Here is a 13,321-nt window from a genome sequence, read left to right on the forward strand (position 1 = left end):
TGCCATCATTATTAAAGAGCTGGATGGAGTTTGCAAACAAAATGGTGACCAGGAATTCCTATTTCATCGTCTCATTGATAATAAAATGACTGCAAGGGTGACGTTAGGGCTTTAGGTTCGATTATCCAACCCATTAGGTATTTTAAACGTTATTAAACACTAGCCATTTTCCCACGGTTTCACCCGCCTGCCGGTGAACTAGGGCGCTAGGGAAACAACTAATAGAAAGGAGAAATAAAAACAAAGGTAAGTACAGCTAAAATTGTTTTATTTAATCTAGGTATTTGAACACTAACTATTAAAACCACAAAAATATATTGGTTTATTGTAACAGAATTTGAGTTTAATAACAATAATATAACTCTTCTTGTTAACTTGTTGTTTAATCAAAATAAATAATTTGATTTTGCAAAATTTTTTTCTTAGGTAATTTACAAATTCTGAATATGAGAATTCAGAATTAATTGTAATATCAATTTTAGGATTTTCAGGTATTTTTTTGGCAAAAAATGTGACTCGAAAGTTAATAACAAGAACTATTCTACAAACAAATTATACTTAAAATTGTGATTTTAAATTTTTTACTTATATACTTCAAGGGATTTAACTTATTTTTTTTAGAGTAGAAGAAAACAATATTTAATCTCTTTTTAAATAAAAACAAAATAAATTTCATTGCTTCTAAATAAAGCAACATCCCTATAATTGAACATATAAAATATTGTTCAAAATGTATGTTAAAAATGCATATTATTCGCTATGAGCTAACACAAATATTGAATTTAAACATGATGTTTAAAAGCAACAATGACAACTTACTCAAAAAGTAGCGTACCTTATAATATTCATACATCTTTACCGGGAAACTCATGACTCTCATTCGTAACTCTCTTTATTTTCCCCTGCTTTTCTCTCGGAATACCGTGTTTGACAACCATATGACGTCTAACCGTCTCCGTCTTCGTATAAGTAATACTACAAATACTACACATGAACATATACATTCTCTGATGCACATTATTACAATGGGCTAACATTGACGCTTGACGATAAAACTTCCTCGGACAGTACGTACATTGATACTGCTTTTCCATATGACAGACCAAATGATTCCTCCATATCGCTCTCCTGCGGAACGTTAAACCACATTTGTCACATGTAAACGGTCTTTCCCCCGTATGTATACGTAAATGTTCTATTAAGTTTAATTTTCTCGGTGCTTTGTAAGGACAGTGGTCACATTGCAGGTATGGACCGACACCGTGACGGGCTATTTGATGCATGTGCAATTCTGTGCGAACGGGAAAGCCTTTACCGCATTGATCGCAGATAAATTTGCAATTATTGTGGCGTTGCATATGATGGTCGTATGTAAAGCGGTTTGCAAGGATCTTGTGGCAAATATTACATGGTATATTGCGCTCGTGAGGCGGTATAGGCTTATAATATCTCTGTTCCCTTTTAAATTCACATTTTGTGAGATCATTATTAAAGTTGGTTCCTGAATTGATCATAGCCTGTAATGTGTCCAGGATATTAGTGCTTTGGTCGGAATTTTCCTCTTGTTTGTTATTTAGAACGCTTTTGTCATCTTCGTTATCGAATAGATCATCAAAATCGTAATTATTTTCGTCCATTTCAATGTCAACCTCCACTTTTTCGACACGATCTTTTTGATGTTGGTTTTCTGGGATTTTTTTCTTGGTTATGGGTTTCTTGTGCTTAATTTTATTTCTAGAAGTACCCAGATTACTTTTTGATGGAAAATATTGGTTGAACATGGCATATTCACATACAATTTCTTTTATATCTCGATTTGCACCGTCAATGTTTACGTTCTTATGGACGAGGTCTTTCAACTGTTTGTCGGTGGATTCACACTTTAATTTAAAGTAAATAGTTTGCTTTAACAGAATAACACACTTTTGACACATCTTTGTAGGCAGTTTATCGCCTTTTTTCAAATAAACATTGGTTACAATCGAGATAGCTTGGCCGAAACTGCTCAGTCCGTCCTGACTGGAATTATCAATTAAATTCACCATTTTACTGTCATTACACATAGCTAAGCACAAGCGGCAGATATTGTTGTACATTTTTTCATAGCCTTCCATTATATATTATGTATTTAATGCGAATTTCAGAGAAACGAAATCGTGTTGGAATTTGTTGTATTTTGGCAGTTGTCACTTTTTGACAGGTTCACAGATTGTAAAGATTTCTACGTTTCGGTCTACTCACGGTACCTAAATTAAGAGATGTGAACGATGAATTTAATCGCGTGGTGCTTTTAAACTTAGCACACCTTAATATAATAGCTTTCGGTGATCATTTACTATTTAGAACTATTTAGATTTATTAATGTTTGAATTTTAGTTTCTTTATTTCATTAGTGTTATTGCCTGATCTCTATTTGTAGATTGTAGATGTACTTTCGTTATACTTATCGTTATAACACAAATTATATGGGCCAGATAAAATATTTAAAAATAAACAATAAAAAATTATAGATTAAAAAGGCGGTGCTTGATAAACAAGTCATAGGTAAATAGCAGGCAAGGGAACATAGGCATGGCAAAATGCTATAAATAAAATCCAAAAAAAATATTATAATCAAAACATACCCAAAACCACAACAGCTCAGTAATTACTTACAAAAACAAATCGATCCATGTAGTAGCCATTTAACCGTATCCCGCAGAATGTAGCGATAAAACCCCAACAAATTAACACATAATAGATGCGAGTACCAGTCGTAAACTTCCACTGCGTCTTTCATCTTATTTGTGGCCTAAATAAGTCTTAATAGTGTTTACATTATAGCGTTCCGCGGGTGGCAAGAGAATGCGAACGTTGTGGCCCCCAAATTGGCGAGTTACCAAGATTTTTATGGCCAATCTTGTTGTTTCTTGAATTAAATTGTGCCATTTCTGGGAAGGAGTATTCTTTATTAATAGTTTATTGTGATGGCCAGTGTAGCTACAGCTTTATGTTGGAATCTTACTTAAAATTGTTTTTTAGTTGTTAGATATTTTGGTGATTATTTGTCGTTGAACTACGTACTCTAGATACCCAAATCCAGGTTATCATTGATTGATTGATATGATTATTAATCAAATGTAAAGTTACAATCTTGTACTACCGATAGTTACAGATGATATGAATAGGAAGGGAGTGAGTGTCAGTATGACGAGTGACAGGGGAAAATGGAAGAAAATGACATATTGCGCTGACCCCAAGTAAAATTGGAAACAGGGCAGGAGAAAGAAGAAGAAGAAGACTACCGATAGCTACAGAGGCAAATTAATATAAAATGCTTGTTCAACTACGGGACAATAATATTTCTAAAAGCTTTCTGAAACCAAAAAAGGATAAACAGCCTTTAAAATACACTAACCAACATGTTTCATCCTTCATAGAACGAGCTTTTTGCTCAAGGCCTCAACTAAAACAAAACTACAACTAACAGTAACTTCCAATTTGCGGCTTCACGCTTACCTCGAGGCCACACCTCGACGCCTAATAGCGATGTACGATAAACGCTCTCGCTACGGTAAAGGTTGTAGTCATATCATTCGAGTGTGAATGAGTTTTACTTACTTTTACTCTGGGGAAGATAGGACGGTAGTGGAGGGTATAAAGATTGCAAAGTTGTGCTAAATCACAAGATAGTCATGAATATAATTTCAAATGATACGAAAAAAAAATAACTACGGTGGTAGGATATCTAGATGATAGAAACTAGGTAGCGTTTCTTTACTTCATAAAAATTCTATAATAATGTAAGTATAGGTAGACTGGTCCAACAATTTTCGAATTTTCCTGAAAGGTCGAAAATGCTACTGATGAAGCCCAAATCTCAAGGTTAGCCAAGTTCAGACAAGATGCTATTACCTTTGTAATAATAAAAGAAATAAGTTTGCATATCAATTAAAAACTTTTCGAAGATTTTTGTGAATGTTTGAATGAAATACCTCATTTTAATGCCTGCTCTAAAACATTTTAAGTTTTTTTCTGTTTTCAGCAGAACATTTATAAAAACCATTTAAAGTTTTAAATCTGTTTCATATATTTTATTTTTTAGACTAAATTGGTATAGTTAAAACAAAGGATTTCTTTTCTCTATATCTATTATTATACCATACCTACCCACGCTGTCTCTAACTATAGCACTACGTAGTAAAGTTGGTCCAAGAATAAAAGTTAATCTCCTCTTTAGCGAAACAGATAAAAAGTAATCCAGCTCCATTACTATAAATAAAAACTAAAATCTAAGGGCAACCATCCACTTGATCTTTAACCTTGCGCTAGACCGAAATCCGGGTAAAACTTACCTTTATACCGCTTACCCACTGGACCGGTGCGCGATAAAAAATAATGAGGATCGTATATTTTACAGGATTTGAAGCAGCCAAGGTTTCAGGTGTTTAAATGAAAAAAATATGTCGAAAAATTTGGGGCAATTAGATAATTACTTTTTTATATAAATTGGATTTTAGTAATTATTGGATTAACACTGTAACAAGGATTATGTAACGCTGTAATAATCTATTTTACACACATATATTTTGAAAAAAGATTTTGTAAAAAAATCTCAGAAATTATTTACCTTAGGAAATATTTAATACAAATGAAATTAAATAATATTATATTAATATAGAGAAATATATGTGTTTATTCCACATAATTACGCTTTTTTTATTTATGTTTAAATTTCATTTTTAGTAAAATATTTTTATTCAAAATAATAATATAAAAACGAGATCAGCATTTCATCGGCTTACAGCGCAACAATTTATTTTATTCCCCCGACAATCCTTACGACTAACGAACTTTTTCACAATCCGGATAAACCGCATTTTTATCCGGGCTCTCTAGTGTTCAACCACCCTACATATGTTTGTTTGCTAGGCCTCGTTATTTTGATTTACACTGACAATACAAAACATGACTATGCTCGCGTTTTTTTATATATATTTTCGCCTTCTTTCGAGGCCCGAGGGTCGGAATAATGATGAATTTCATTTCACTTCGCGAAAAGCGTACGGATATTTTTTGTAAGTTTAACGTGTGTATCATAAGTTTCTCTTTTAGTTTTTTCTCTGTACAATACTCTGGTTGATGGGTTTTTGTAAAGGATGTAGGGTCTCAAAAGATCTTGTGAAATATTGTAAGAGTTATTATGTACGAAAATAGTGTAGGTACCTACTTTTTTAGTACCTACCTACTTATTGCTGTGTGTGCTTGAAAAGTGTCGTTGCAAAATTATTCCTCTTTTGTCGCAGCATATTGTTAAATTAAACAATGGTCTTTTGAAGACATTATCTGTGAAGTTTATTGTCTTCACATACCACTTTTTGAATGGCAAATGACGTGTGTAAGAATTTCTCAGAAAAAACAACAGGAAAACGGCTTCATTGATTGAGGAAAGAAATAAGTAGGAAAAATGCTCACGAAAATGGGTGAGCCTTATATGTGAGCCTTAAATGTATACTTATTGCACATTGTCTCTTTGTAAGACTCGAAGACACGACCACTACTGAGCGCTCCTGAGCTTACGCATATAAACACAATGTGCACCATTTATACAAAGAAGTAGGTATGGCTCGTGAGATAAAGAAACGATAAACATAACGCAATACAAGTACCTAGTAGACTGGTACTTAGCTGCATCTAGTCGTCTGACTGGAAGCCTTGGAAGACTTGGAAGCCAACTCCAACATGGTTGAGAAAAGGCTAGGCTGATGATCACTAAGCTGCATCCGGTTAGACTGGAAGCTAACCCCAACATCGTTGGGAAAAGGCTAGGCAGATATTGATAACGCAGTACGATTTGGAAAAGAATGAAATTACTTTTTGTACTAGGCACGAATAAAGAGTAGTATTCACGATAACAAACCAATCCATCAGGTAAGCCGTTGATTGGATCAGTTTCCCCAATAAATTACTTCGAGTACAAAATGCGTACAAAAAAGGAGGATAAACATTTCAATAGCTTTGCCTTTGCTATGTTTTTGTATTGAACACCTAGCAAATCGTTGTGATTTTTTTGTTGACTACAAACAAAAAAAAGTATGTTTAGGTGTTAAATCCTTAACTCTATTTATTCTATTGGGTTTTCATACCATCATCCTCCGAGCCTTTTTCCCAACTATGTTGGAGTCGGCTTCCAGTCCAACCAGATGTAGCTGAGTACCAGCGCTTTACAAGGAGCGACTGCCCTATCTGACCTCCTCAACCCAGTTACCCGAGCTACCCAATACCCCTTGGTTAGACTGGTGTCAGACTTTCTGGCTTCGGGTGTTCATACCGAAAGTGCTAAATCGATTTAAATTAATTTTGGTAGACAAATAGTTTATCAAGAGCCAAAAAAACTATGTACCACTTTTTACCCGTTCACGGAAAGTTCTCTAGGGACGTGGGTGAAACAACGGATAACAGCTAGAGTGGAAAACTCATACTCATTAGTGTAGTTTAAAACATTCTCTGAAACTGACAACTATTTATTGATTTTCATTGGAAAGACTAATTAGGTAGGTACTGCCTGAAAGCTAATGAGATTTCGTGGTTACATACTACATCACTATGCTCTAAAACTGACGTTACTGATTATATAATTATCGATAATTTTGTCGATATAAACTATACTTGACTGCCTCCCGTCGATCATGACCAGATCGTCCATCTAGTGAGGGGGGCCAGCCCACGCTGCGTCTTTCGTATCATGGTCACCTCTAGAGAATTTAACTTCCCTTTCGGCCACCTTTTTTGCAAGCTATGTAGCCCATACCCGCAGTGGATACAGGTTACTGAAGATCGAGAAAAATGGAGAACCTTGGGCAGGCCTCTGGCCAGCAGTGGCCGTCTTTTGGCTGAAACCAGAACTTATCAATCTGGTCGAATTGTCAGTCTTCCAATAAAGATACTCAATCTTCAATATCTAGCAGTACCAGACATGAATTAGATAATAAAAGAGAGATTAAATTGTATATTTTTTATTCAAAAAATTCACCCATACTTCCTCTTCCATTCGACTGCCACACTGAAATCGATTCTTGGAACTGTTTTGACAATATTTGCGTTCGATACTGATTCGAAAAAGCTTCTCAATTGCAGGCCACTGGCGGTTTGTGTGCGATAGGCACGCTCACGTTTTAGACTTGGTTGCTTACCAATGGTAAAATACGTAGGTAGCATTTTGATATGCTATATTTTATCTATGAAGATCTTTCTACTTACATTATTCGATGAATAAGATACGCATAATCACATAATAGACACATAATCATAAGGTAGTTAAGTACCTACTTTATAATCGTTGACTGCCTCGTTGGTCTAGTGGTCGCAAGCGCGGCTGCTGTGCTCGAGGTCTCGGGTTCGATTCCCGGGTCGGGCTGAAATCGCACAGCCCGCAGTCTGGAAGTTGGACGCCATTTTTTATAATCGTTGATATTTTGATTTTGATCCAAAATAAACATAATTACACCAAATATAAAAGAGATTTCAGGACAAAGGTCGCCAAGCAGATTTGAGAAAACTGACACGAGCGTTTTTTAGGTGAACAGCAGCTTACTCGATAAGAAGAAGAATAGGTAGACCCCTCTTAATATACTTTATAACTTCATTTAACACTGGCCCAACATAAGCCTACACTGTCCTGGGCCGCCACTTTAGCACCCAAAAAATGATATAAGCAAAAAAACATCAATAGCTTGAAAAAAAGTTCCCATTGCCCAAAGCTGCCAAGATTGCAAAAGCAAAACTATTTTGCAAAAAGCATTTCTTCCTATCGATCGCAGAAATATTTGCCACTCAGTAAGTAGTGAGGCTGAATCGGCTACATTTAAGTATCGCCACTCGAGAAGGCTATTTAAATGCACCCCTAAGAACACTTTTAAATCGTTCTTTCAGAGTTTTTTTTCTTTAAATGGAACGGCAGAAAATTCTGGACAAAAATATGTTTCTAGTATTATAGTCATTATAATTATAGCATCATGTAGGTATGTTTTATTAAGGGGTAGTCAGAAGCTAAAAAGTCTGACAACCAGTATTACCAAGGGGTACTTACTACTCTTACTTATCTGCCAACACAGTTGTTTATTTAGAAACTATTACCTACATATTTATCTACATTGAGAAAATCTTCAAACCAGCGAAAAACAAGAATTTAGACGGATCCAAAGATGGAATAAACCTCATAAATTCATATATTACTCGGAAAATACTCTTCAAGCCATCTTTACCTTTAATCTTTGCATCAAGAATTTCAAAGAAAACCAAATCGCAAAAAGAAATAAAAATATTACCCATTACACTAAAATCACATAAAGGTATCCGTTCACTACAACGCCCGGTTAAACACATCCGGATTGTGGGTAATATCGAATATTATATTCCGGTACAAACGTATTTGAACCGGTTTTGGGTTTAAGTAATTGGAAATCCTGCCCCAACAGGTATATCCGTGTATTATGTATCGCCGGTGCGTGAACGAGTATATCCGGGTGTTTCTATCATTTTATCCGGGTATTTGAACGTTTTACGGATTTCGTTGTATTTTTGGTTTATTTGTTGACAATTTTGCGAATATGGTGATGTAAAAGGACAATATTCTTAGAAAAAAATCTTTTATCTAGAGGTCTATAATAAATCTTTCATAACACTTTGATTGTCACAGCCATTTTATAGTCCCACTGCTGAGCTGCGGCTTCCTCTCACACGGAGATGGATTGAGCATTAATCACCGCACTTGCTCAATGTGGGTTGCTGATTTCAGGCTGAATAGTCCAGGATTCCTCAATTGTTTTCCTTCACATTTATTTCAACATTTTGATATCGATTAATAATAATTTTAACTTCCCTCTTGCCAACGTCCATACCACGTTGAAAACACCGGTTCTCGTCCGATCACCGAAGTTAAACAACATCGGGCGCGGTCAGTACTTGGATGGGTGACCGTCTGGGAACACCGCGTGACGTTGGCTTTTTTGCTTTTTTTAACATTTTTATTTGATTAGGCAGTATAATGAAAAATAATATTGCAGTTTTTTGAGTTGAAAATCTTGTCTGTTATAAGATTTTTTTTTGTAAAAAGTAGATATCAAACTTGGAAATGTACCTTTTTCTACTAAGTTGAGAGCCTCTTCCTTTTGTGAAAATCGGTTAGCTAGAAATAAATATTCAAATGTAGACAAACCCATCTCCGTGTTACCGAAAATCATGGATATTCACAAACCCGAATCACGTACAAATCGTCCTTTTGAAGACGCTTAGGAAAATGGCTGCCGAATATCAAATGCGTAGGATTTACAAGACATATCATATTTTGTTTAAGATTTTTTATGGTGGTAACATGTGTTGAAGAATTCTGGTTTCTAACTTATTTTTATTTTGGAGTCAAAAGGGGTAAGTTATTTGTGCTCTTTGGTTTAGTGGTTGTAAATTGTCTTATGTTAAATCCCTACATAGGTATTATGAATGCGAAAGTAACTCTGTCTGTATTTCTGTAACTCTGCCTGTCTGTTACGCTTTCACGTCTAAACCACTGAACTGATTTAAAAAAAATTTGGTACAGAGATAGAGTTTACTTTGAGAAAGAACATGGGATAGTCTTTATCCCGGACTTTGAAGAATTCTCTATCCCTTGATAAGAATGGCTGTCGGATTTCCTGCCTTCTGGCTACCCGTAACGGATAACAAAAATGTTTCACTATCTCTGTTTTGTCTATTGAAAATAACCAAACAAAAACAGTATGAAAGTCAAAATACTGACAGATAAGGGTACAAAAGCGACTGTATTATTTTAATGGACTTCAGAGGTTTCTGTTAATTAATATACAGTGTAATTATACCTGAACAGGTAACTGTGAGACCTTTTGCTTTGGGGAGATACGGACAAGTAAGTGGGCGAACTAATATTTTAAAGTGAGTAGTTGTTGCACGCGGTTTCACTCGGGTACTAGTTCGCACACATGGTTAAAAGTAGTTTTTATGTTATTCGGATGTACCTTTTTGTTTTTTTTTGTTTCAGCTGAGGAAAATCAGCGTTTGTGCCGTCTTCTGCCTTTTAGAGAGGGGCCACGAGGACCAAAGACGACTTTCGTAACCTCTCGGCAGTGGCTGGTCGCCTCCATCTACTGGCGATCCATCTCAGCAGCAGCTTGTGCAATGCAGGTAGCAGGAGTTCCCCGGTCTGCTACCCACTGGCTGCTGCTGGGGCGGCATCTGGGCGGCGTAACGCGTCCGACGCCTGCCCACCCTCCGGCGATATTCGGATATACCTGCTTGACTCATTATTTGTTTGAATGTGGCAAGCTCAGGAACTACTAAAATCAATCGAACATTTAATAAAACAAATAATGATAAATGAATTCATTTGTAGCAAGTATAATTGTAAAATAATTGGTAGTTATAATTTTCGTTGTGATAAATAATGAAGTCACTGAGTAAAATAATTAATGAAGAACTACTTATATTTCATTTTAATCTTAATATTTACACAATGTACTTAATTACTTCCATGCAAATAAACCTTAACATAATTTGTAATATCATTTTTTTTTACTTTATTTACAAAGTTTTTTATACTTTATTGAATTGATATATTTTGTGGCCTGTACACTTTTTATTCACTTACTTTTTTTCAAAAGGTACCTAATTTTTTTTTAAACAGATATTATGAAAGTACCTATGTATGTTGTGTTGTTAATAAAAATCTCCTGAAATATGAAATCTTAACCTTTTTATTTAAATTAAAACATATTTTTTTACTACAGATTATTTATTAACAGTTATTTGCTCACCAAACTGAAACCCCCTGAAACCCATAGACATGTCTCAAGGCAAGGATGGTTGGTTATAGAATCCCTTGACAGTTTAATCCCCTCTAATATACCAAGGGTTCCGTACCTTAAATAATATGACGCTTACATGAAGGATGTATTATAATAGTTTGAATAAGAAACGCTACACTGATACTCGAGTTAAAAACGGGTAGCAGGGTTGAATATATTTGTATGAAAAAGAAGAGATTGTTAGTAAGTCTGACAACCAGTCTTACCTAGGGATATTGGGTTGCCCGGGTAACTGGGTTGAGGAGATCAGATAGGCAGTCGCTTCTGGTAAAATACTGGTACTCAGCGGCATCCGGATAGACTGGAAGCTAGCACAACATGGTAGGAAAATAGGATTGGCAGATGATGATGATAATGAATAAAAAGATATCGCAGTGTCTTTTGGGGTTGTGTTGGTAAGTTTATTCATAGTTGCTTATGGTTTGACTGAATCAGTTTTTGTTTTTTTTTTTTTTCTAGATTTTGCGGTAAAGCTCGGCAGATAGTGAAACAAAGTTATTTTCCTATTTATAGTCTGGTATAGGTATAACACCACCGCCACGTAAATCAGAAAAAAATACCTATTTACATTTCATTTCAATAATATTTATTTTAAGTAAAACTGCATACTTAATTTTTATTTATATAAATATTTTAAATAGTATTAACAACAATTTTAAACAATCAATCGTTCATTAATTTTAATTGTAATTTTAACAGAGCTACCACAAACCAAAATCACTTATTTTATCTACACACTGCAGATAAAAATCGACTCCCAAAAACTCCTAAACTAGTTATTTAGAATCCATCATTACATTTAGTCGGTCAAACGTCCCGGTCCACCATTAGATGAAAAGTCCCAACTAGGCGTAGTGATGTGACACCGGATATTAGATTCCGGGATTTCCTTTTGACTTACAGTCAAAGTCGTTTCTACGAAAATCACGTAAAAGGACGCTGCGTCAGATGTATAGGTTCTGAAGGTTGTTGGTAGTCATTATGGTTATAGAATAACATCAATAGATGTTATTGAAATAATATAAGGCTGTTCGTGATAATTTTCAGCAAATGGAAGGAAATTGAAAGAAAATAAAATAATTTATTCATACAACACATATTATTTGTCTTCAATACAATAGGAAATCTAAATAATACATACAAAACGTACGCTGTAAGTGACTATGACAGCTGGCTATGAAATGATTGAACATTTGAAATTATGGAAGTCCAGAAAGAAGCGTCAATTCGTAAGATTCCCTATTTATCATCCCCTAGTACAAGAATATAGCTCATGTTTGCTCTACACGGAATTGATGTTTTTTTTATAGATACTTTAGCGGTAGACATAGGCTACTTTCAATTGGGTACGAGTAGCAAATCTCTCGGTCCTCGTGTAAAACCGGCGGCAACAGCTTGTATTACCATCCTCCATCAACTGTCTTAATAATTTTATATTAGAAAAACTAACTTAACATTATTAATGTATAACATAGTTAAACTAGGTTACGAATCAGTTCGGGTAACCGCAACTCTAGTGACGCAACCGGACCGGTTCAATGGTTCCCCCGGGAGTGTAGGGTAACCGTTTGATTTAATGTGCCATGATACTGCTTAGTAAACTGTGTTTTGTAATAGTTAACTTTACTTATATATATGAGGAAAAGTAAGAGCTCTGCCTCACTAGGACGCCATGGCGACGTCGCCAGCGGCACAGGTCTGGCTACTTCTGGCATCCAAATGTCGCCAAGTCGAGTGGCCATGGCGTCTCGACAGTCAATTGTTTACGTCGTCGCTGAAGAAATTGCACGCTGTCTGGCGACCACACTGGCGACTGAGTGAGGGAGGTGCACTTTACCGCGTACAATATAGTGGCAACCGTGGCATCGTCGCCAAGCTGCCAGAGTAGCCAGAAGCCACGTAGGGAACTGTAGCTCGTGGCCACGCCTCCAATTTGGCGACGTTGCCAAGTGAGTTAGGTTCCATACATTTCAATACTAACTGCTTGGATACGTAGCCGGCGACGTCGCCATTGGCGTCCTAATGAGGCAGGGCTCTTATGGCCTTACTACAAAAACTTTAACGCCTGGTTTACAGTTGTCTAAAAATTTTGTGGCTGCAAAATGAACCATATGTCAACGTCATAATTTGACATTTTTTTAGACAAGGCTTAAACTGACGTTTAAAAGTTTTTGTGGTAAGACGGTTTCTGTTTATGTCTGTTTGTCCGGCTTTCATGCTAAACATTACTGATCTGATTTGAATTAATTTTAATTCCATTTTAAGTATCATGAGTAGAAGAAGCTCTAGCTTGAGAAAGGGTACAGTATAGGTTATGTTTTTATCCAAATTGGGGAGGTAGTTATCTCAGGAAGAAGGTGAAACTGCTGCTATAAATGTAAGGAATTAGCTTAATTTTATTTTGGGCCAGTTTCTTGGGTAGTCTAAACGAGCACAGTTGAATACCAGTGTTTTACAAGGACAGATTG

At 35.6% G+C, this 13,321-nt stretch overlaps 1 protein-coding gene and 1 non-coding gene across 2 annotated transcripts; one reads left to right on the forward strand and one right to left on the reverse strand.

Annotated features, from left to right (window-relative positions):
* Window positions 1-251: 251 nt before the first annotated feature.
* LOC124642479 (zinc finger protein 37A-like) lies at window positions 252-2,179 on the reverse strand. Its single transcript, XM_047180911.1, has one exon. It carries the CDS (start codon window positions 2,112-2,114, stop codon window positions 846-848), a length of 1,269 nt encoding a protein of 422 aa, XP_047036867.1. The 5' UTR covers window positions 2,115-2,179; the 3' UTR covers window positions 252-845.
* A 6,686-nt stretch (window positions 2,180-8,865) lies between these two features.
* LOC124642506 lies at window positions 8,866-8,984 on the forward strand. Its single transcript, XR_006985782.1, has one exon. It is a non-coding gene; the product is annotated as a 5S ribosomal RNA (ribosomal RNA).
* Window positions 8,985-13,321: the final 4,337 nt, after the last annotated feature.

The sequence above is a fragment of the Helicoverpa zea genome, chromosome 24 (genome assembly GCF_022581195.2).
Source record: "Helicoverpa zea isolate HzStark_Cry1AcR chromosome 24, ilHelZeax1.1, whole genome shotgun sequence".
Taxonomy (NCBI): Eukaryota; Metazoa; Arthropoda; class Insecta; order Lepidoptera; family Noctuidae; genus Helicoverpa; species Helicoverpa zea.